The 25,918-nt window shown below is 43.4% G+C and overlaps 1 protein-coding gene across 8 annotated transcripts in view; it reads left to right on the forward strand.

Moving 5' to 3' along the window:
- Positions 1-25,918, forward strand: part of LOC147034757 (glutamate receptor ionotropic, kainate 2-like) — a 186,191-nt gene that overhangs the window by 156,028 nt on the left and 4,245 nt on the right. For all 8 annotated transcript variants that reach the window (XM_085888331.1, XM_085888295.1, XM_085888304.1 and 5 more), the window contains 3 exons: positions 6,636-6,740; positions 8,882-8,944; positions 13,504-13,686. In XM_085888331.1, coding sequence (XP_085744457.1) covers positions 6,636-6,740; positions 8,882-8,944; positions 13,504-13,686 — 351 coding nt within the window. The remainder of the gene's footprint in view (positions 1-6,635; positions 6,741-8,881; positions 8,945-13,503; positions 13,687-25,918) is intronic.

Below are 25,918 nucleotides of genomic sequence, written 5' to 3' on the forward strand. Positions count from 1 at the left end.
TCGTCATGTCGAGGGGAGAGCAAAAATGAGATCCTCCATCTCAGCCACGTTCCTCTCACAACTGTCCTACCCGTTCTTCTGCTCTGAACCTCACTCTCCTTCTACCGACTCTCTGTCACGCGCATTAATCATCCACTCCGGGGGCGTGGTTTCGCACACCATCACCCTTGGAGGCGGGACTTTATGCCTGCTTGGAGGTGTGGTTCTGTTATTATTGTTGTTATTGGAACATAATTCTTCCATTGCTGGCTTGTAAATTCAAAAACTTAGGAAAAGGTCATGGGGGCAATTACAGACTGGGGGAAATTATCCTTAATCCCTTTCTAATTAAGAGAGTACCCCCCCCCCCCATGTGGTGGCAAGTAACACTTAAGCTCACAGTTTCCCTACTTAATTTACATCGAGATGTCTCCTACACGTCCACGGACTAATCAATTCTATACAATCCTAACTTTGCTATTAAATTCCTCCACCTATCCCCACGACAGTAACTGTATACAGATATATATATATATATATATATATATATATATATATATATATATATATATATATATATATATATATATATATATATATATATATATATATATATATATATATATATATATATATATATATATATATATATATATATATATATATATATATATATATATATATACATATATATATATACATATATATATATATATATATATATATATATATATATATATATATATATATATATATATATATATATATATATATATATATATATATATACACAGTGCTCCCTCACCTATCGCGTTTAATGCGTTCCAGACCCACCCGCGATCGGTGAAAATCCGCGAAGTATTGATATTATATCAATCCGCGAAGTAGAAACCACATATTAATTTAATTATTTAAATATATTTAAATACATTTTAAACGTATTTTAAACCATTATACAGCATCCACACACTCTTATTAACCTTCCCCACACACATTTAATCAGTTATTTTTTTTTAAAAATTAAAAAATTTTCATCGGAAATGCAACTTCATGGGGTTGCAAAGCCTAAGACCAAAAAATAATTTAAAAAAATACTATATTGCACTATAAAATATTTTTAAAAACGTATTATGGGTACTGACCTATGAAGATATGACGATGATGATGATAGCTGTGCAGTACTGATGACGATGAAGATGACGATGATGAGATGAATGTAGTACTGCACAGCCAAGGAGAGCATTAAATCTCTTCTACTGGAGGCGCCTCTTCATCAGGCACCTCTTCATTGAAAACCCGCGATGTAGTGAAGCCGCGAAAAGTGAACCACGATATAGCGAGGGAGCACTGTATATGTATTTGTATTTGACACCTCCCACACTAAACGTCCGTATAGTTATGGAGGAACTCTGGAATGGGTTCGAAACAGCATAGCGCTTACCTTGTGTCGGCCTTCTTGGGTTGCTTTATGCAGCTTCTTCGGCTGGAGGAGTGTGGGAAGTGTCAATTATTTATATAATCCTAGCTACCTGGGTTTAGTTGATTAGGTGAGAGCTTATTGGTTATTCCCTCCATTCACAGGTGAGAGATGTTGGTGGGTCTATATATATATGTACTTTTGTACCTGTATATGAAATTGAAAGGTAAAATGTGAGTTATTGTATGTTGATGACTTGTATGTGTTGACATGGAGACATGATAAAGTTATCACGAGAGGCTGAAATAGCAGTTAGATCAAGCATAACGGCAGCTCGTAATAAGTGGATACAACTAGGTTGTATCAAGAAATACAAGAACATTACATTACCTGTAAAAGTTTGAGTTGATAAAGCTGCAGTGTGGTTGTATCAGACCTGTATGTATGGAAGTGAAATGGGGGCAATGCAAATCGAAGATGTAAAAAGAATGGAAAGAACTGAGATGCTAATGATACGATGGATGAATGGATTGTCTGTGAAAGAAAAAATACACAAAATCAGAAGAAAAAAAATTCAGAAATCAAGAAGAGATTAAAAATCAACACTCATGACAAAGAACTTAGGACGAGAAGACTTGGTTAGTATGGTTATGTGTAACGAAGGTCCAGAAGATAAAGTTGTAAAGCAAGCATTAAAGCTCGTGGTAGAAGGAGGAAAGCTGAGAAAATGTCCTAAAAATATATTAATTGAAAATGTCAAGAAATATCTGCTTTCATTTTTCTTCGGTTTATGGCACTCGACATGTGTGAAATCTTTCATATAATGAAATTAAACCATTTATATTGAATTCAGCTTAATAACGTCGGTAACTAGAATGGCACTCGGCAGAGCGCGTACCTCCACCAGGCTGAACAGTTTACATTTTTTATCCCAAACATCCGGACCTGAAACCACAATCGAATCGGCTTGTTATTGTCACCTACTCAACTCATTGACCAAGTTTTGTCATAGCCCGTTCATAACTTTTTGAAATAGTATGCTATATAATTTTGGCCTTGTCTCTAAATGGTGAAGAATAATTAAAAAATTAAAAAAGCTTTCCTATCCAGATCCCTTTCCAGATATTCACCAAAATCAACTGAATCCGTCCTTGTCACACACCCAACCTATCCACGAAACTTCATCCGAATCCGTCCACAACTTTTTGAGATATCTTGCACACAAACAGCCAAACAAGAAAAGATGTCGTGCAGAGCATGATAGAGCGTGATACTCATTCAAATCTGTCCATGACTCTTTGAGATATCGTGCTATACATAGTTTTGGCCCAATCTCTGACTGGTGAAAAATCACTTAAAAAAATTAAAGTATCCGGATCTTCACCAAAATCGAATCAGTTTGTCTTTTGTCACTCATCCAACCTGTCCACCAAGTTTTGTCCAAACCGTCCATAATTTTTTGAGATATCCTGATCAAAGACAGACAGACAAATAGACTGGCAAATAGATAAACAGACAGACAAACAGGGGTGAAAACATAACCTCCATCCACCTTTGGTGGTGGAGGTAATGAAGCAATAATTTTTCTCCCACGGTCAAATGACTTCTCGTAAAATCACCATTTTTGGCGAGGATCGATGCGATGGTGATGCGAGGATCAAGTAAGTTATTTCAGCATTAAGCGACCATTTACCTCCTTTCAAGGTGAAGGTATCCTGGTGTTATCACATGTTGATTGCTCACTATTTATTGGTGTGATCACAATTAACCATGATATTTTCTATTTTTTTACAATTTGCTGCCAATAAATTGTTAAAACATGCTGAGATATTGTATTGCCTAATTTTGTGGAAACAACTACAGGAAGTGGACAAAAAAAATGGAAACACCTGGGGAAATGAGAGACACCAAGAAATGGCTTCCACACAAGTTTGGCCCATGTGTTAATTAAGCAAATATCATCCCTGCATGCTGAGGGTCATGTATAAAAATGCTGCACAGGCCTGGTTGCCTATAATTATGGCCAGCAAGGCTGCAAGAGGAGATCCCCCCTCCAATGCCCTCAACCACAGAGCACGTGTGGTTTCCCATTGGTTTGATGAGCATGACATTGATGTTGTCCATATGTCATGGCCTTTTCAATCCCAATCGAGCATTTATGGGATATTTATATCAAAAACGGTCTGCTGAGAACTCCACAGAGCGGGATACCATAGTTGGGTTGCAGTGCACAAACCGCTCATCACACCTGGCAATGCACAGTCCAGTGGTGAAAGGAGTACAGGTAATGCACTGCAGAGCAGTGGAGGAATGTGATCTGGTCAGAAGAATCATCCTTCACCATGTTCTCGACAGAGATGTGTACACGTGTGGCACCAACCTGATGAACTCTACAACCCTGAGTGCTTGGTTCCAACAGTGAAGAGCTTTTGTGGTTCTGTAATGTTGCGGGATGCATTTTCCTGGCATGGTTTGGGTGCAGTCGTTTCCTTAGAAGGCAAGGTCAATGCCAATCGCTCCTTAATGGTACTGTGTAATAATCTTCACCCCAAGTTGCAGCATTTCTTTCCTGCTGGGGAGGGTGTCTTCCAGGATGACAATGCCCTATCCACAGAGCACGTGTGGTCGCCCAATGGTTGTTTGAGCATGACACTGATATTATCTATGTGTCATGGCCTTCTCAGTTACCACATCTGAACCCAATCGAGCATTTATGAGATATTCTGTAAGGATGCCTGAGACAGCGTTTTCCACCTCCATCAAACAGGTGTGGGTTGATTGACTTTCTCATGGAAGAATGGTGCCGCATCGCTCCTGCAGAATTCCAGATACTGGTGGACTCTATGCCATGGCATATACAGGCTGTATTGGCCACCCAAAGTGGTCCAATGGCCTATTAAGTGACTTTACATTAGTGTTTACATTTTTTGTCCACAACCTGTATGTACCATGGCATACTACCATGTACCATTACCATAACGTACTACGCAATGAATGATTGTGAAAATGCAGGGAGTGCAGTTTGTTTATGTGAATAAAGAACATCTTCATCATGTCAACACCATCCTCTCAAGCTTTGATATTGTCACTGCTTTTGTATATAACAAGAGAGATAAAATCAACAAGATGGTGTCATATGTGCAGTGAAAAGTATCTGTGCTCTCTTGCAGGATTCTCTTCCCTTTCTTATTTGTCCAGTGTTGATCTAAGGCTCATGAAGAAGCTTGTACATGAATCACATTCAAAACAAAGACTTTATTAGACAGTCGTGGTTTTTTTTTACCGGAATTACAACGATGTTTATGGACAAAAACCAAGCACAGATGATGCATGGGATCTGAATCACCATTTTTGCTGTGTTGGTGATATGATCCCATGTAGGGGTATTTAAACTAGAGCATAGTGTTGGCATTCCCAGCACAAGTCCCAAACTGAATGAGGACCGGTTCTGAGATGGTTGCACCAGGAAAAGGGGCACATCCAGCAGGCAGCTATTGCCATTGTGCAGCTCCTTGCTGCACAAAGGAGAAGATACTGACACAAACATGACACACATGCTTAAACATGGCATGCCTCAGAAGGGCTGGAGTGTGCTCGATCAGCCACACTATGGGGGTATGCTCTCTGACGCATTCCAGGTGTTTGTCAGCCTCACAGAGACAGAGATTCTCCCTGCCCCTTTCACAAGAACAATGCAGGGCTTGCTTTAACAAAGTCTGCACCAAGTACATAAATTCCTCGAAGGAAAGGTTCCATTTTTGTGTCTCATATTTCTGTTGTTCACTCTGTGCAGAGATCAGTGTATCTAATTCAGTGTATCCGAGGCTCAAGGATTTTTTTTTTCCATTGTGGTGAAGACTCGGAGAGGATCTGCAACACAAATCAGGCATACATACTGTATACAGACAAATACAAGAGTGAACATCAGACTTGACTTCACACAAACATAGCTTCTGAGATTGGGGGAAGTGATATAACTTCCTGGGGCACTTTCGGCACCGATGATGCCATCTTTATGTTGTCACTTTTCTTTTCACACTCAGCAGGGCATTTCCTCCCCATGAATGTCATTCATGGAAGGGATGGGAGAGATGTGGTCAGCAAGAGTACAATAGTCAGTGTGGGTATGGAAGAAAAGCATGGGACGACAATGTACACCACTCTCCAAAGATTAAATGGAGGGACACAAGATAACATAAACTGAGATTGAGTTCCACAGGCAAGCAAGTGGAGGGATGAAGGGATGGCAGTGTGTGTTGAGCTGAGATCTGGGGAGTATAAACAGGTATGGGATTTTGAAAGAACATGTGTGACCTGGGGGAGGATGGAGGGACCATGGGGTTGGAGGAGTGAGACTAGAAGTGGGACATTAGACAACTGAGTGTTCACCAACCTCCCTGTAGTGGGAAAGAAGCAGACTTGAGACATGGCCTTGTGGTGAGAGATGCAAATAATACGGAGAGCCTTGGACTTAATCACTTCCAGGGGAGCAAGATTGGAAGCAACTGCCCCACCACAGAGGAGGGACCCATACTCTGTGATAATTTGGATGAAGGCCCTGTGCACTTTAATGAGCTCTGAGAAGCTCACATGGAATATTCTCTGCAGAGAATACCTCAGCATCACCCAGCATTATAAGTCAGGTCTTTCTTTTGTTTTTGCTATCTATACTCAGAAAATGGTCAGGCAAAGTATGATGCCAGAGGCATTGCCCATCGTATTATTTTATGAAAGCAGAGATTGGGCCCATTTGGTTTTGTGTTTCTATATCATGAATTTGATATGTCTCTGAAAACTTTGAGGAAGAATGTCTCTGAAACTGTCATCATTTATTTTCTTATATGCTTTCTTGGTGCATTATTGTGTTGGTTAAGCCTTTAATAACTAGCATTGTTTGCAACATGTTCAGCCTTGTTCATTGTCTTTTCTGGATTGTGCAAAATATTTTGAGAGTTTTGAAGATTATTGTAATTCATAGTCGCTCTATCATTTTTGAGTGGTATCGTGTACACATGGTCTGAATGAAAGCTACCTTTTGGATGAAACTTTATACCTGAGCCTGAGCCTTTTGGCCTTGTTTAACAAATTGTGAGAAACTTTGTTGCTTGTGAAAGTGTTTGGTATTCTTAGCTTCTTGCAATCTTTTTGAAATTTGATTAAGAATCTTTATTCCGAGATATTGATGCTTTAAAGAAATATTTTGTATTTGTTTAACGTTTCTGCTTGTATATCTTATTAGAGCCAGGTGCATGGCTTGTCTGGCCCACTGAAATACAGATCAGATGGATTTCGGTGGAAATTCAACTTTATAACCAAGTCCATCTTTACTGGGCAAAAATATCAGGTAAACATCTCATGGCTGGTTTTATTAAGCCCTTATGTCTGCTGGTCATTACTTAAGGCCCGGTCACACCTTGACGTTTTAGCCAGCGATGGCAACGTATTAAAATGTATGTAAAACGCTGGCTTACGTTGAACTTTTGATGTTTTTTTTTAAAGATTCGGACGTATTCATAGCGACTTGGTCTTATGTATAACGCATTGGTAACTACACAGAACGTTTCGTTGTGTTATAGATAACTTATACCGACGAATGCTGAACCTGTTGTCGGCCTACACAACCGATGCCCAACGATAGTCTAACTTAGGCATAGCGCGTTGTACGCATCGCCGACGATGTCGTGACGTAGCCTATTAAAAGGCTGACGCACAACGATTCAAATCATAACTGCCGTAGAAATGGAAGGGTCAAAATCGCGGTCACACCTTGGCGATCTTGCCAGCGTATGCCGACGTAACAAAAAGTGTGTCTAAAACGTTGGGGCACGTCGAATACGGTATGGGTAAGTTTGGTATACGTGAGTAGAACGCTAAAGTACGCTATCATACGTCGTAGTAAGTAGAGTACGTCAAGAAATTTTGAACATGTTCAAAATTTTACGACGTACTCGGCGTATGACACACGTTCCGCATGCGATGGGGATAAGTTTTACACACGATATGTGGACGCTTACACACGTCCACAAAGGCTACTTATAAGCTACTCATAAGTCGAAACACGTCGCGGGAATGTTTTTTTTACGCGAAACTTATTTCTAACTTATGTTTGACGTGCTTTGAACCAATTCTTTACGTAGTCCCAACACACATCGACGTATGTAGACGTATTCCAATGACGTCTTCCGGTCGACAAAAAAAAAAATTAATGTGTTTCTAGCTTACAACTGCCATATAAAGACGTGTTCCCACCAGTTTTGGGAATTGGTATATAAAAATGCTGCTCATAAAAGGGTAACCCAACAGTGTTTTCGAGTCCTTTTTGAGTCGATGTCCATGTCAGCAGTAACAGTATCAGTATCAGTATTAGTATTATCATTAGTATTAGTAATAGTAGTAGTTTGTTCATATTGGCAGTAGTACGTGGGTGTGAGGGGGAGGGTGTGGGTTATGATGGATCCTCCTTGCGTCCGCGTGTCCACGGGTAGGTTCATAGGCTGCCACTCAACGATTTAAATGGCTGCATCTCCACTATTGAAAGTAGACGCTTGCGCTCAACAATTGGATTTTTTTTACACTCAACGACTTTTAAACGGTACCACTCAGCTATTTTCATTGTTTACAATGAACGATTTAAATTGCTGTCACTCGCCTTTGTTTTGTTTTTTTTTGTTTTTTTGACGCTGGGGTTTGGAAATTTGAAACGTTTCTTCTGAACGTGTTAAAACGCTCAAACTCGACTATTTTAAATAGACGCTGCCGATGGACAATTGGAATCATAGCCAAGCTAGACATCGAAGTGTGAACATCCTCGTCATGCCGAAGAAAAGTTTGAAGAATGCTGCAAATAAGTGTCCTGGCCGTGGCCGTGGACGCTTACGCAAGGACGATCCATTATACCGACGTCTTTCAGCCTATGAGTAACTTAAAAGTAACGTCTGTCGACGTGTGGCAACGATCGCGTAACGTGCCAACAACACGTTAATCATAGGTAGGAAATAAGTTTCGGGTACTCGAAACACTACCTCGGCGTGTCTCAACTTATGATTAACTTACAAGTAGCATGTGTTGACGTCTGTCAACGATCGCAGACCGTGCCTACAACTTGTGGCCAGCGTAGCGGAACGTGTGAGTCATACGCCGGCATACGTCGTGAAATTTCAAGCATGAAAAAATTTGAGGACAACCGAAAAGTACAACGTTTAAAGCCAACGTACAACGACGTATGGCAACGTACTACGACGTATGCCAGCGTGCTCTCAATGTTATCAAAACTTACCCATAACGTATTCAACGTGTGCCAGCGTTTTAGAAAAAAAATTCAAAAATCGGCATACGTTGGCTAAAACGTCAAGGTGTGACCGGGCCTTTACTGAAGATGTTGAGGTTATTATGATGAGAATCATGTCAATTCTATACCTGGTGAAAATCAGAGGAGCAACTGTTTTTGCAATAAAATTTTACAAACATGCAAAAATGTCTTCACAGGAACCCCCAAAAAATAAATGGTCAGCCATTGCAGGCAAAAGAATTCAAATCATCGCAGTGCAGGTAACATTAACTAGGTATTCAAAGTTTACACACACACACACACACACACACACACACACACACACACACACACACACACACACACACACACACACACACACACACACACACACACACACATCCATGTGCCTGTCACAATATTCTCCACTCCCTTGCTCACCCCCTCTCATGTGAACTTTATTGAAAATGTTGCCTGGCAGGGTAGCTGAGAGATGTATGCAATTGCCCCTGAGCTGTCTAACCTGGATTTGAATCTCAGCCCACCGACATATAAAACTGTCACCTTGGTGTTTCTTTGGATCAGCAATATCAATGTGTGTACCATGCCTTGGATGGAAGTTAAACTTGGTGTCACATCTGCCAGCATAAGTTGGTGGACATTCAAAATTCCACATTGTCCTTCACGAAGAGTAAGTGAATTATTGCCAATACCTTGGCAGAATTCTACATTCCTGCCCTCCCTGAGTCCTGGGAAGGCAATGGCAAACCACCCAGCTTAACCTTTAGCCAGGAATTGCTTAGGGAGCACTAACATTCATCTGTAAAGAATATGGCATATTGATTATGATGATTGAAAATGCAAAGTACGCTGAGCTCAAATATATATACTGTATATATATATTGATCAAGCCTCCTTAAAAATGCTTCTATGAAGCAAATATGACTGTTTTTGCATGAATCATGGTTTTTGTGTAAAATGTGTGGTGGCATGATTTCATGCTTTCAACTGGCTATGATGAACAGTGCATCACCACTGCTATCAAGTATGGGGGCACCACTGATCTATCCATCCATCCATCCATCCATCCATCCATCCATCCAATGGGACCAGACTCTGTACAGTGCGTTGGTGCTGCCAAAGCAATCTCCTCAGCTATTAGGCACAATCCTGGATGGGTCACCACTCCACCACAGGATACTCAAATGGCTCAATCATCCCAGCAAGCTGGTACTCATTTTGCCAACCTCAGAAGGATGACAGGCTGAGTGAACTCCACCTGGTGTTAATTCAGCAGTTGACAGGGCTTGATCTCATGACCCTAAGATCCCAGTCTTAACCACAAAGGCAACACCAGGCTTTTTGCTTATTACAATTATTACAAGTTTATTTTGTTCAATACAAGCTATTATACACACTATTTGATGAAAAACACGCATGTCTGAATTAGAGCAGTGATTTGGAACAAAAAACAGGGTCAGAAAATGCTAATGTGTTAAAAACGCTTTTATTAGGCAAATAAGACCATTTTTGCATGAACAAGGTTTCTTGTGCAAAATGTGTTGTTTTACTTCATCCAAGATGAAATACACACTATTTGATGAAAAGCACGCATTTCTGTATTTGCATTGTGATTTGGAACACAAAAAACGGGGTCAGAATAAGATCATAACTATTATAATGTAGAAACGCTTTCGGCATTTCTGCATGACAATAGTGATACAGAAATACTTTGTATTAAGCGTTTTTATGGAAGAACAAACAGCATCAGAACAAGTTGTTGTGTTCAAAACGCTTTTATTCGGCAAATAAGCCCGTTTTTGCGTGAATAAGTTTGCCTGTGTAAAATGTGTTGTTTTGCTTAGTACAGGATAAAATGCGGACCATTTCTTGAAAAACACTACATTCTGCATTCTGCACTAACGTGTAGTTAACCAGAGAGTTGGTGTCAAAGCCACCCAATGCTCGCCTGTTTATACATTTATCGTTTTTAAAAGACTAGTCCAATAATGTTTTTTTTATAAAGCATTGCAGTGAAATCTGATCAAAATAATTTTAAAGCAATATATTTATTTGTATATTGTAATCAGTAAAAAAATAGCGTGGTAGATAAAAACATTAGAAAGGAAACAAATACCAAATAAACACAGAGAAAATATTTTGTGCCAAAAATACTGAAGTAAATGAAGTAAATTCTATGAATTTGCCAAAAAACTTTCAGTAAATGACTTTTTTGATAATTTATTGTAATTGAATTAAGACGAGAAGGATGCAAAAATATTATTAATACAATGCTGAAAATGGAAAGTGACATCCAGAGAGCAGATCATGTTACAGTGGCAGCATTATTAATGAATAAGTCGAACTACCATGCAGTAACATTTTTATTATCCCCCGCCGCATGGCAGAAGGGGGATATTGTTATCACCCGAGTCGTCCGTCCGGCTGTCCATCCGTCCGGCTGGTTGGGCGTCCGTCAACATTTATAGCTGTGAGTGCGATAACTCATAAACAGTTCGCCATATCGATTTGAAATTTGGGTCACACATGTACCACCTGAAAAGGAAGAACCCTATTGATTTTGGGCTTGGCTGGCTCCAAGATGGCCGACTGGGGCGGCATCAACATTTATAGCTGTGAGTGCGATAACTCATAAACTGTTTGCCATATCGATTTGAAATTTGGGTCACACATGTACCACCTGAAAAGGAAGAACCCTATTGATGTTGGGCGTGGCCGGATCCAAGATGGCCGACTGGGGCAGTCGTCCGTCCGGCTGGCTGGCATAGCGTCAACATTTATTGCTGTGAGTGCGATAACTCATAAACTGTTCGCCATATCGATTTGAAATTTGGGTTCCACATGCACCACCTGAAAAGGAAGAACCCTATTGATTTTGGGCGTGGTCAGATCCAAGATGGCCGACTGTGGTGGCCATCTTGAAAAAAATGTTTTTTCACCATATCGATTTGAAATTTCGGTCACACATGCACCACCTGAAAAGGAAGAACCCTATTGATTTTGGGCGTGGCCGGCTCCAAGATGGCCGACTGGGGCGGTCCGTCCATCCGGCTGGCTGGCTGGGCGTCAACATTTATAGCTGTGAGTGCGATAACTCATAAACTGTTCGCCATATCGATTTGACATTCGGGTCACACATGTACCACCTGAAAAGGAAGAACCCTATTGATTTTGGGCGTGGTCAGATCCAAGATGGCCGACTGTGGTGGCCATCTTGAAAAAAATGTTTTTTCACCATATCGATTTGAAATTTCGGTCACACATGCACCACCTGAAAAGGAAGAACCCTATTGATTTTGGGCGTGGCCGGCTCCAAGATGGCCGACTGGGGCGGTCCGTCCATCCGGCTGGCTGGCTGGGCGTCAACATTTATAGCTGTGAGTGCGATAACTCATAAACTGTTCGCCATATCGATTTGACATTCGGGTCACACATGTACCACCTGAAAAGGAAGAACCCTATTGATTTTGGGCGTGGCTGGATCCAAGATGGCCGACTGGTGCGGCCATCTTGAAAAAAATGTTTTTTCGCCATATCGATTTGAAATTTGGGCACACATGTACCACCTGAAAAGGAAGAACCCTATTGATTTTGGGCGTGGCCGGATCCAAGATGGCCGACTGGAGCGGCCATCTTGAAAAAAATGTTTTTTGTAATACTGTAAATGGAAAACCGCTTATTTGATTTCAATTATTTTTCAATGGTGGGGGATTCCCCATCTCTGATGGTATATTTTGTAATTATGATGGCATCACAATTATAACAGTGCATGTGCAATGGTATTTATCAACATTATGCAATAATGCATTACCTACTTGCCTTGCCATGAGAAATGCATCTAAAAGAAAAAGTAATATGTAGTGTTGACCTCACAAATATTGAGTCTCTGAAAAAGGTGCACCAACAAAATTTATTTCATTTGGACTTCATTGCATCCCTAGTACACATATTAAATGAATGGCAAGCATCTAGTATAAACAGGTGAGCATTGGGTGGCTTTGACACCATCTTAGGTTGAAATTTAAAGAAAAATTAAAATAATTTGTTAATTTCAACTTCACTATCCCAATAGTATACCCCAAAGGAACCTCCCTGCCAAATATCAGCATCCTAGTACACATATTAAATGAATGGCAAGCTTCTAAATAACTTGCACCAAAAACTTTAACGTTGATGTGCTACAAAAAAAGTTAAGTTCAAAACAGGTCAAAAATTTAAAACATTTGAAATTATTTTTTAATTTCAACTTCACTACATCAATAATATACCCCAAAGAAGCCTCCATGCCAAATATCAGCATCCTAGTACACATATTAAATGAATGGCAAGCTTCTAAATAGCTTGCACCAAAAACTTTAACATTTTCACGCTGACGCTCATGCTCACGCCGGGGGTATCGCTCTAGCTCTCTGTTCTTCAAACAGGCGAGCTAAAAACGATTGCATTTGGCAAATTCAACTGTCTGCGTGAATTATGTTTCTTGGTAAAATATTTTGTTTTCCCTTAGAACAAGCTAAAATACACATAACACTATTTGATGAAAAACATGCGTTTCTGCATTACAATAGTGTTTTGTAACAAAAAGTGGAGTCAGAACAGCACATTGCGCATTGTTTATCAACATATTGTAAATATGCAAAATACTTTGATCATCTTCAATAAAATTTGCAGGTTGACCTTGAACCACGCTTGTAATTGCAAATGGACCATGTTTATAGATAAAGCTCTTGATTTACGGTAAATTATTATTTTATCTTGATTGTTATTTATTTTATCTTTATATCTTAAATCTTGATTTACGGTATTTATTATTTTGCAGGAGGAACCACTTTTCATGTGCAATTGCAATGAAGGATGCACATCAGAATGCAATAATTTCTCAGGCTTCTTGTATGATGTGCTTGAAGAGCTGGCAAAGAACCTACACTTCAACTACACTGTGGTGAACATCACAAAGAGATCTCAGATTCTTGATGTGCAGCAGCGTCTCAGTAATAATGAGGTAAACTGATAAGGTATCATTTAACAATAATCACCTTATGGAATCTGAGCTGCAGGACATAAATATTTAAATGTTTTATTTTTGTCGGGCATGCAGTGAGTGGGGGAGGGGGGGTTGCTCATAGTTGTGAGTTATTTGGATCACTTTTCCAGGTTTTTTTTAAAAACACACGTTTCTTTGAAACTGCGATATTGATCATTAGTTGTTTCCATGAGATAAACACGAGGCACTGCATCATATAAATGAAGCGCATGTATGCATGCCATCCTAAGAAGATGATAAGGACCAGCTGAGCTATTTTTTCACCGATTGATGCGAAAGATCTTATGGTACTTCTCAAAAAAATTTGGTATTGGGGCAGATATTCTGCCCAAATTTCATATTTCTTGAATGTCTATAGTGGTCTCCACAGCCATGGGGCTGATCTTATTCACTACATCAATAATATACATCATTGGTTGTGTCAACACATCATTGGTTGTGTGCCAACATCATTGGCATAGGCATGCACTGCAAGTGCCCACTCTATGTGGAGAAAGAATTGTGGATCCAGCACACCATTTTAAAAATGTGCCTTTACTAAATTCAGCTAAACACATAAAATCATCCCGAAGAAGATTTTGGTGTTTTTTTTTAAAGAGGATTGACAATAAATGATACCTTTGTTATAAAATTACCTTAGGGTCTGTAATAATTTCTACAAGCAAATTAAAAGATGAGATGGTGAACCTGACATTAAAGGCATGTTTTTAAGTTTGGGGTTTACAGATATGGCATGGAAGCTGTCTATATAACACCAAGTAAAATACTGTCGTGGCCCCGGCATCACGGGGGGACCACGAGGGAGGGGCTGTCCCTGGTTCCTCTCTTGAATCACTGGGAATCACAGGTCGTCGCACACAAATAACTTCGTGTCACAGCGGGTCGCTAATCGACTGCAAACGCCAATAACTTGACCACATGACCCAGGGTCCTCCGTCTGACAACAGTTTACCAAGAAACATGTGATCGCCTTATCGGGGAATCGCACCCTCAATGCGTACTTGCATTACTTAAGTACTTACTGTTTCACGTGCAGCCGAGCGGAGCTGTCAATTATGCTTCGGCTGAATAGCAGATTTTGGGAATAACGTCCTGGCGAAAGGTGCTGCCACACCTTGATGATTTAGCAAGCAATGGCAACGTATAAAAATGTATGTAAAACGTTGGCGTACGCTGAAATTTTGCTGTTTTTTTTTAAGTTTTGGTCGTATTCATAACGTGTTGGTCATATGCATAACATATAAGTACCGGGCACAGAACGTTTCGTTGTCTTATAGATAACTGAAACCAACGAATGCTTAGCCTGTTGTCGGCATTCACAACCTATGCCCAACGATAGTTTAACTTAGGCATAGCGTGCTGCACGTATAGTCGACGAACTCGTGGCGTAGCCTGTTAAAAAGCTGCCGCACGCCAATTTAAATCATAACCGCCTGAGAATTGGAAGTGTCAACATTGCAATCACACCTTGACGATTTAGCCAGCGTATGCCGACCTATGAAAAATGTGTCTAAAACGCTGTCACACATCGAATACGGTATGAGTAAGTTGTGTATACGTTAAGAGCACGCTGAAAAACAATGAAGTACGCTGTCATATTTCGTGGTACGTTTAGTACGTCATGAAATTTCAAGCATGCTGAAAATTTTACGACGTACTCGCCGTATGGCTCACACGTTCCGCAACGCTGGGAATAAGTTGTAGGCAAGATATGCGATCGTTGACACACGTCGACACAACTTCCTTGTAAGTTACTCATAAGTCGAAACACGTCGAGGTAATGTTTAGCATACCCGAAACTTATTTTCTCCGTCAAGGCAAATTTTCTTTTTTTCTCCTTGGCTCCGTGAAGGCACGTGACGAAATATCTGAAGTTGTTGTTTTTCGTTGTTTTTTTTTTAGTCTATCACGAATTTTAAAATATATTCGGACATTTGCTTTTAAGTTTCGATGTCGACGTGACAATATCCTCAAACAGAAAATATTCACAGAGGAGGAACTAAGAATAAGACATGAGCAAACTGAAGAGGCAATCGGACGTGACGTAACGGCACGTGATGAAATATTGGAAGTTATTGTTTTTTTTGTTTTTTTTTAAACGCTGCCAATACGCCATTATACAGTAGCTGTAAATTAGAAACATGTTCAGTAAGTTCTGTGGTCGTCCGGAAGACGTCAATCAAATACGTCTACATACGTCAATATGCGTTGGAGGTACGTGACACATACAGTAGGTTCAAAGCACGTTACTCATAGGTTAGAAATAAGTTTTGGGTACGCTAAGCATTACCTCGACGTGTTTCGACTTATGAGTAACTTACAAGTAACGTGCCTCGATGTGTGTCAACGATCGCATAACGTGCCTCGACGTGTGTGCAACGATCGTGTAACGTGCCCACAACACGTTGCTCATAGGTTATAAATAAGTTTCGGGTACGCTAATCATTACCTCGACGTGTTTCGACTTCGAGTAACTTACAAGTAACGTGTGTCGACGTGTGTCAACGATCGCATAACGTGCCTACAACTTATGGCCAGCGTAGCGGAACGTGTGAGTCATACGCTGGCATACGTCGTAAAATTTCAAGCATGCTAAAATTTGAGGACAACCGCAAAGTACAACAATGAAAGCCAGCGTACTACAATGTATGGTAGTGTTTCTCAGCATTCTCTTAACGTATACAAACTTACCCATAACGTATTCGACGTATGCCGGCAATTTAGCCCAATTTTGCATACGTCAGGCATACGTTGGCTAAATCGTCAAGGTGTGACAGGGCCTTAAGCTCGGTTGCGGCCTGTGTTGGACCAGTGGAGGAAAAGACAAAAACGAGCTGGGTTCATTTCTAACAGGCACATTTATTTAACAAAGAGTGAGGAAAATTGTGGCACAGTATGGGATTTATTAGAAATGTACACTGTACAACAGGGAAAGCAAGGAATTGGTGGTGTGTGCGGCAAAAGGGTCAGGGTATGGGAGCATGTGACAGAACAGCGCGTCGCTGCGTCCACTTTCCGCCGGTACTCCAGGGACCTCCATCTGGCCATCCCCCAGGCAGATGCCAGGCCCATCCCCATCTCCTTGAGATGATGATCAACCTGCTGCAACCACGAGGCACGTGGTCGGCCCACTGGCCTCCTCCACTCATGAGACTCCCTCGCTGAGAGAATCTGGTGAGGAGGATCAGAGTCAGGAAAACGAGCCACGTGTCCATACAGCCGCAAGTGACGCTCACGGACTATGCAGGTAACAAATCTCATCCAAGTCTCTCTCAGCAACCGCTCGTTGGACACAAAATCCGACCAGCGATAGCCAAGGATTCTCCGAAGAGACCTGGTACCAAAGGAATTAAGTCTCCGTCTCAGATCCTTGGTCAGAGTTCAAGTCTCGCATCCATAGAGCAAGACTGGAAGTACCAAGGACCTGAAGACTCGGACTTTCGTTCTCCCGCACAGGTACCGGCAGCGCTTTCCCCATGATCCAGTGAATCCATGACTCCCCAGGCCCGACCCAGACGTCTATTGACCTCTGATTCACAGCCAGCAGAGACATGAATATCACTGCCAAGGTAAGTGAATCTCTCCACGACCTCAACATCCTCACCACAAACAGACACAGACAGGACAGCAGCATCCAAGATGTCACCGAAAGCCTGGATCTTAGTTTTGACCCAAGAAACCCGTAATCCCAGTGGCTCCGACTCCTCATTCAGCACCTCGAGGGCCCCCAAAAGGATATCTAAAGTCTCCGCAAAGATGACTGCATCATCTGCAAAATCAAGGTCCGAGATCTTGACATTCCCAAACGATGCACCGCAGCTTGATCTCTCTGACATCCTCCCTAAAATCCAGTCCGTACAAGTGCTGAAAAGTGTGGGGGCCAGTACACACCCCTGACGAACTCCAGTAACAACTGTAAATAAGTCAGAGATGGTACCACCACACTTCACAGCACTCTCAGTACCAGAGTAGAGTTCAGACATCAGATCGATCAGTTTTGGTGGCACCCCACGAAGACCAAGAATCCTCCAGAGGACATCCCGATTCACTGAATCGAACACTTTACAGAGATCAACAAAGTCTGCAAGCAGCCCCTGCCGAAACTCTCATCTGCGTTCGGTGAGGACACGAAGAGCAAGGATACGGTCAATCGTTGACCTATTTGGTGTAAAGCCTGACTGCTCTGGACGCTGGTGCTCAAGCAGATGGTGGCGAACCTTATCAAGAATTATCCGAGCAAAGACCTTGCCCCGCACTGAGAGCAGCGTCACCCCTCGGTAGTTGTTGCAGTCTTGGCGATCACCCTTCCCTTTCCAGAGAGGAACAACAAGGCCCCTCTTCCAATCAGTTAGGATGATGCCTGTGTTCCAGGCAGAGCATAAAACTGCATGCAACGACACGAGTGCAGCATTTCCACCAGCCTTGAGAAGTTCAGCATGGATGCCACAGATCCCTGGAGCTTTGCACCGTTTCAACCGGTTCACCGCAGCCCGTGTTTCCACAAGCGAAGGTGGACCACAGTTGATTCGAGGGTCAGCAACAGGGATTGTAACACCCTTGACATCCAACTCAACAGCTGGGGGATCAGCCTGGTACAACTGCTCAAAGTAACCGGCCCAGCGGGCCTTCACTTCAGACTCCTTTGTCAAGAGCCTACCATTCTCTGTTCTAACTGCAGTGCTCCGAGGGATGGGCTTGGATGAACGCAATGCGCGAATTCCCCTGAAAGCGGGACAAGAATCACCTGTCCACAGGTGATGCTCTACCCCCTCACAGATTCCTCGCACATATGCCTCCTTGTCCACCCTCAGTGCACGTACAGTTTTACGCCTCAGCTCCCTGAACAGCTCAGCTCTGCCATTCAGCCTGGCCCTGCGACTCTGGTCAATGGTATCCAGTGTCCCTTGAGAGACAAAATTCTTCTTTGCCCTGCGGTGAGTTCCAAGACATCCACCGGCAACATCAAGGACGGTGGTCTTGAAGGCACTCCACAACTCTTCAGGACACCCCAAAGCACCCAGACCCCCCAAGTGTCCACTCAGCCTTTTCGCAAACTCCTCAGCTACTCTCTCATCCCTGAGCTTGCCAACATCCAGCCTAGGCTGGGATGGTACCATTCTCCAGGATTTGAGGTGCAGCTTTAGAGTTGCTAAAACAAGCCTGTGGTCAGTATTGAGGAACTGAGCACTCCGGTAGACCCTGCAGTTCTGGATCATCCTCCTAGGACTGTCAATGAGGACATGGTCAATTTCCTTTGCCACACCACCAACGTTGGAATACGAAGTCCATCGATGAGCTTGTGGGCGCTGAAACCATGAACCAGCCACCCTAAGTCCATGACTTCTTGCAAAGTCAAGGAACTTAGTGCTATTCTGGTTCATAGTTCCTTACCCATGGGGACCAACACACACCTCATAACCATCCCTATCAGTTCCAGTCGATGCATTGAAATCCCCCAAGACTAGAAGTGTATCTCGTCTGGGGCACTGATCAACCACAGACTCGAGCGTGGCGTAGAATGCATCCTTCACGGTGAGATCACTCGCCTCAGTCGGAGCATAAACAGAGACCAGGGAAATGACACCTAAGGAGTGACGAATCCTCAATCTCATAATACGCTCATTGACCGGTGTTACCTCAATTATCATTGGGGTCAGCTTATTGGACACAGCTACAGCAACTCCTTGGGTATGGTAACCATCAGAGCGACCAGACCAATAGTAGGTGTAACCACCCACCATTATCTCGCCGCAATCCGGTCTCCGAACCTCAGAGAGAGCTGCAATCCCGATGTCCAAACGCTTGAGCTCAGATGATAACAGAGACATGTGATCATCCTCTCTTAGGGATAGGACATTCCAGGCACCCACCCGAAGGGACCGCCTCAGGTTAGCCCAAGGAGACCGCCGTCTGGTGGACGACACCTCAGCACCACTCCGACACACTCTCCCGCAATCTGACCCAGGGATGTTACCCCGTGGTTTCCCTCCTATCATCAAAGATTGGGGGTCCCAAAGGCTTTGCCCCAATCCCGTCATCCGGTGAGCTGCCCTGCGAAGGGAAGCTGCACAGGGGGTACTCCCACGGAGTGCGTTTTCAGATTTTTTTGCGTTTTTGTGTTTTGCGGAATGAAGGGTTTTACGGTGGCCGGAGTGCAAATCCTGCCACCAACCTCCTAATAAAAAAGTAACCCAACTGCAGGAGGACGTCCGCAGACACAGTTGGGCACTAGATATGGATGGCCTTTGGCTCACAAGGAGCTCTTCCGCCCTTTGACAGATTTTGTTTTTAATCCTGCTGGGTGTCCATATCCAAACACCCTCCTCACCAAGAAACTTGGTGGGGGAGACGGTTTAGTCGCCGACAACCCGACCATGGAACAGGTTAGTACAGGTTTATATGGTACCTCGAGCAAGTCACAGATCTAACCTGACCTGACCTGACCTGATCTTGTGGCAGAAGATGTGCAATATTTTGAAAAGAAGAAGACAGTGCAGAGTTATCCCATATATTCCTAAACAGTCTTAACTCATGCTGCAACAGGCACCATCACACACACAAACCCGAGGAAAATTAGAGATAGCCCAGAGAGATGGAAGCAGTTGAAGATTAGCGACCTCTCAATACCTGGTGCGGTCAGCAGACCTGTGCAACCCAAAACACTGAGGAAAGGGGAGGAGGGAGAAATACTGAGGGTGTCTATGATGCATGAGTGAGAGGTGGGAGTGTAATGCAACGTGGAATGCAGCATGGTGCAAGAGGAAGAATGTGAGGTGCAGATCAGTACAGTTCACTCTTGAGTTTGCTCTTTGGTTCGCTCTGAAAAGAACGTTCTTGGTCGGGCTTGCCCATGTCGATTGCTCTTTTGCGTCCACAGCAGATGAGAGATAAATAGTCGAACCAAGATGCATAAGAGAAAAGACCCTATCGTAGTAGTATGAGAATCGGTGCATGGAAGTGCTGCTGCGGGATGCAGCCAAACTGAGCGTCAATAGAATGAGAGCAGCCCCGGCTCGCAGCAGTAGCTCGTGATACCATGCTTGATCACATCGACTCGCGGCACCCCTCGCTTAGCGCCGACGCTTGCCCTCCTTGCGCTGCCTGTTTCTCCGGTGAGGTTCAATGTCTGCCGCAGTCTCTTTTCTGGAGAGCTCTGGCATCTGGTGAGTTCTCTGTCCTGGTGATTCTGTCTCCTCGCGATCTGTCTAGTTCTCTCCCCTGGCGAGTTCTGTCTCAACTGAGCTGTGCTTGCTACTTTTATGAGCCCCAGGTGAAGCAGGAGCCAAAAATCGTATCAAATGAAGCTCTTGGTGAATTCAAGCTTCCCCATTGGACCATAGCGGTTGTAGCCACGCCCTGCCAGGCCCTGAATGCGAAATATGGCTCAGTTACTCGCCGAGCTGGTCATGCATCAGAGCTCCAACTTTAACATGGGGCCATGGTTTTTGGAAGCGCTCTTGAGCCCTAAACCTGTGCTGACCTACATTCAAATGTGGGATTTTAGGGAAATCCCTGCACTACACATATATCCTCAAACGAGCTCCAGCACATGTTCGCACTTCGATGTATGCCCCGTAATAACCTCACCCGTCTCCTCAGCGTCCCCCGAGGCTGCGGTGAATGTTCGATGAATAAGTGGCAGTTGCGGAGGTTGTAGAAAAGTAGGAGTACGTTGTGGCATTTGTCGTGAAGAGATTGTAATGTGACGTTGTGGTGAAGAGGTGGAAATTCCTCGAAACAATGTCGTCCTCGCAGGGAGGGAGAGGTTTGTCCCTAACGGACGTGTTTCTAATGAAAATGTAAATGTAAGTTGCGTGTATTTTTGGTGGTCGTGTGAAGTGGTTGTGTTGAGTGAGTAGCAGCACGGTGAGCATATAATGAAGGTCTGAGGTGAAATGGCAGTTGAGAATTGGCGTGCAGTTTTGAATGGAAAATGGTGAGCAGATGCAAATGAGGCGCTCGTGGCGCACTTTGCTTGGTTCCTTCCATTGTTATTGATTTGCGTGTGTGCGTGCTTGCTTGCGTGTTTCATGTGAGAGAGATGAAGGAATGGAAGAAGAATTGCAGAGATTGAAGATTGAGGACCTAACTAAAAGAGCCCTACGCAACACATCTTTCCCATTTACCCACGAGACATACGGAAAGTGCTAACTAATACACATACAATATAAATAACTACTTTGGGATATCTGTATGTTGTGTGCCATTGCCTTGGAGGCATGCGGTTTTACAGAAGCGCAACGATACATTTATAATAAATAGTGACATGCCACTGATTTAATCAGTCTGTTGTTGGCTTTACAGTTAAGGTGGGTAAGCCTGATGTTGGCTTCGTGGTTATGGTGGTTGGCCCTTAGCCAATGATGTCACCTACAACCTTGTGCTGCATATGAAGGAGGAGGAGGAGGTTAAGGTGGTTGACTTGAGATCTTAAGATCTTGAGTTTGAGCCCCTGTCAGCCATTGAATTAACACCAGGTGGGGTTGACTCAGCCTGTCCATCCTTCTGAGGTGAACCTTTGTGGGATTTTCGATGAATCCCATAAATGTGGGAATTTACGCCCGGACGGAGTGGAATCTTTTGGGTTAATTTAAACACCCTTTTTGAAGATAATCAATAACCTTATTTAATTGTGTCCTTTTATCAGGCACATCCTCGGCCACCCCGCTCTTTGGGGTCATAAGGCATCTTCTGCGTAACTTCGCCGAGGTCTGAAGCCACCATGTTTTTTTGGCCTGCTCAACCATGCCTTGACTTGAAAGGCCGCAATGATTTCTTAATGATAAAGTTGTTTTTTCACTTTCCTCACTCATATTATCGAATGCTTGTTCATCACTGCTACAAATCGCTGTATACATCACTTTTTTAAGTTCTATAGTTTTCAAATTAGGAGCTTGGAGTATTTTTATGCATTATCTGAGACGATTTTCCACGATCTACTTTCACGGACAAATTAAAGTATATAATCGAAATATTATTTCGGTTTTGAGGATCGGATATCATCCCAACAAAATAAGTGTCGAAAGCTGGAGTGAAATCTGATGATTTCAAGAAATAACGAGTCTTATAACTTGGCCTATATTCCTATTTTCTTTAAGCATGCAAGGCTTATGTTCCCTCCTCCAGACAAACACAAGAAAATGTGAAATTTCCAAAGCATTAAACTTATCTTTTTCTACTATTTGGAGAATTACACTGTTGAGCCTAAACATGATGACCACTGAGAGGTGAAGTGAATAACATTGATTATGTTGTTACAATGGCACCTGTCAAGGGGTGGGATATATTAGGCAGCAAGTGAACAGTCAGTTCTTGAAGTTGATGTGTTGGATGCTGGAGAAATGGGCAGGAGTAAAGACCTGAGCGACTTTGACAAGGGCCAAATTGTTATGGCCAGACGACTGGGTCAGAGCATCTCGGAAACGGCAAGGCTTGTGGTGTGGTCCCAGTCAGCAGCAGTGAGTACCTACCGACAGTGGTCTGAGGAGGGACAAACCAGAAACCGGCGACAGGGTGTTTGGGCGCCCAAGGTTCATCGATGCGCGAGGGCAACGAAGGCTATCCCGTCTGGTCTGAACCGACAAGTCTACTGTGGCACAAGTCACAGAACATTTTAATGGTGGTCATGGGAGGAATGTGTCACAATCCACAGTGCATCGCACCCTGCTGCATATGGGGCTGCGTAGCCGCAGACTGGTCAGAGTGCCTATGATGACCCCTGTGCACCGTTGAAAGCGCCTACATTGGGCACGCGAGCGTCGGAACTGGACATTGGAGCAGTGGAAGAAGGTTGCCTGGTCCGATGAGTCCCGTTTTCTTTTAGATCACGTGGATGGCCGTGTACGTGTGCGCCGTTTACCTGGGGAAGTAATGGCACCAGGATGCACTGTGGGAAGACGACAAACCGGTGAAGGGAGTGTGATGTTCTGCGCAATGTCCTGCTGTGAAACCCTGGGTCTTGCCATTGATGTGGACGTCAATTTGACATGTGTCACCGACCTAAACATCGTTGCAGACCAGGTACACCCCTTCATGACTGGTATTCCCTGATGGCAGTGGCCTCTTTCAGCAGGATAATGCACCCTGCCACACTGCATGCATTGTTTGGGAATGGTTTGAGGAACATGATGAAGTGTTCACGGTGTTGCTCTGGTCTCCAAATTCTCCAGATCTCAATCCGATTGAGCATCTGTGGGATGTGCTGGACCGACAAGTCCGATCCACGATGGCTCCACCACTCAACTTACAGGACTTGAAGGATCTGCTGCTGATGTTTTGGTGCCAGATACCACAGGACACCTTCAGGGGTCTTGTAGAGTCCATGCCTCAGCGGGTCGGCGCTGTTTTGGCGGCACACGGAGGACCAACAGCATATTAGGCAGGTGGTCATAATGTTTTGGCTCATCAGTGTATATTGAGTAAACAAGAAATTTAGGAGCGTGCCAAGATTAACCAGCTTCATCGAGCTATATGATTTAATGCATTCATGACTGGACCTCACACTCTGTTCCCCAGAGGCACTGCTTATCCATAGCATCTGCCAGATCAGTGTCTATATTTTCGGCGGTTTCACAAGGTACTCAGCAGGGAAGAAAAGCAAATCTAGTGAAAAACGGATGTTTTAAAATAAAGTTATAACATTTGCGTGGACCACGAATGACGTACCATCTGACGCATGCACAGATGAGTAGGCAACATGGCGGATTATCTGCAATTTTTTGTTTCATGGGAGATTAAACTTTGCGATGTCTCCAGGGTTGTTCTACATTAAATATATGGTATGCAGCCACAGACTTGCCAGCCGTTCCTAATCAACCATTTCATTGGAGTGCTTGCTTGAGTGCTAAACCGACTTGCTGAGTGCCCTATAGTCGACAGTGGTACCATGCTCCATCATCGTTCTGAGCGAATCGTGCACTCATGCGGACGCTTTTGCTATGCCACATCATTTAGAGTGAGTGGTTCGTGCTCCATCTTTCAGAGCGAGTGGTTTGTGCTCCGTCATCCTGAGCCAGTGCTTCGTGCTCCATCATCCTGAGTGAGTGGTTCATGCTCCATCATTCTGAGTGAGTTGTTCGTGCTCTGTCATCCTGAGCAAGTGGTTTGTGCTCTGTCATCTTGAGCGAGTGGTTCGTGTTCTGTCATCCTGAGTGAGTGGTTTGTGCTCCGTCATCCTGAGCGAGTGGTTTGTGCTCCGTTATCCTGAGCAAGTGGTTCATGCTCCGTCATCCGTAGTTAGTGCTTCGTGCTCCATCTTCCTGAGCGAGTTGTGAAATAACACCCAATTCCCAAGCCGTTTGCCGAATTAACGTGTTTTCTAAATTACGAGCCAAATCTTTTTTCTGCACGTCACACACAGCTGTTTATAAAGATTAATGTTTGTGAACACATCTCTGAAATGTCTATATAAATGCAACGTTGTTTTTAAGTGACAGCTACACAAGGTTTTTGCATTGTATACAGTATGTACTGCAGTTGGTAATTACACTGACTCCAACTTGCCGATTCCCGATAATTGCTGATATCGGCCAACCACGTGTGTGTGTGTGTGTGTGTGTGTGTGTGTGTGTGTGTGTGTGTGTGTGTGTGTGTGTGTGTGTGTGTGTGTGTGTGTGTGTGTGTGTGTGTGTGTGTGTGTGTGTGTGTGTGTGTGTGTGTGTGTGTGTGTGTGTGTGTGTGTGTGTGTGTGTGTTGTTCATAAAGCATAACATATTCTCTCTGCTCACTACCCTACCCCCACTCCTCTCTCTCTTTGTCGTATCCTTGTTCTACCCCCTCTCAACACAGTGTAGCACCCTCCTCCCACACCTCTCTCTCTCTCTCTCTCTCTCTCTCTCTCTCTCTCTCTCTCTCTCTCTCTCTCTCTCTCTCTCTCTCTCTCTCTCTCTCTCTCTCTCTCTCTCTCTCTCTCTCTCTCTCTCTCTCTCTCTCTCTCTCTCTCTCTCTCTCTCTCTCTCTGTCTCTCTCTCTCTCTCTCTCTCTCTCTCTCTCTCTCTCTCTCTCTCTCTCTCTCTCTCTCTCTCTCTCTCTCTCTCTCTCTCTCTCTCTCTCTCTTGTCTCTGGACATATCTAGGTGGTGGTTATGTCTGGATGGTGTCTTGTCTCCGAAGTGTCCAGGCAGGGTTTATCTCTGGACGTGTCTGGATGGTATTTATCTCTGCACGTGTCCGGATGGGAATTTGTCTCCGGA

Source organism: Eptatretus burgeri, chromosome 1 (assembly GCF_056783735.1).
Source record: "Eptatretus burgeri isolate ZD-2024b chromosome 1, Ebu_testis_v1, whole genome shotgun sequence".
NCBI lineage: Eukaryota > Metazoa > Chordata > Myxini > Myxiniformes > Myxinidae > Eptatretus > Eptatretus burgeri.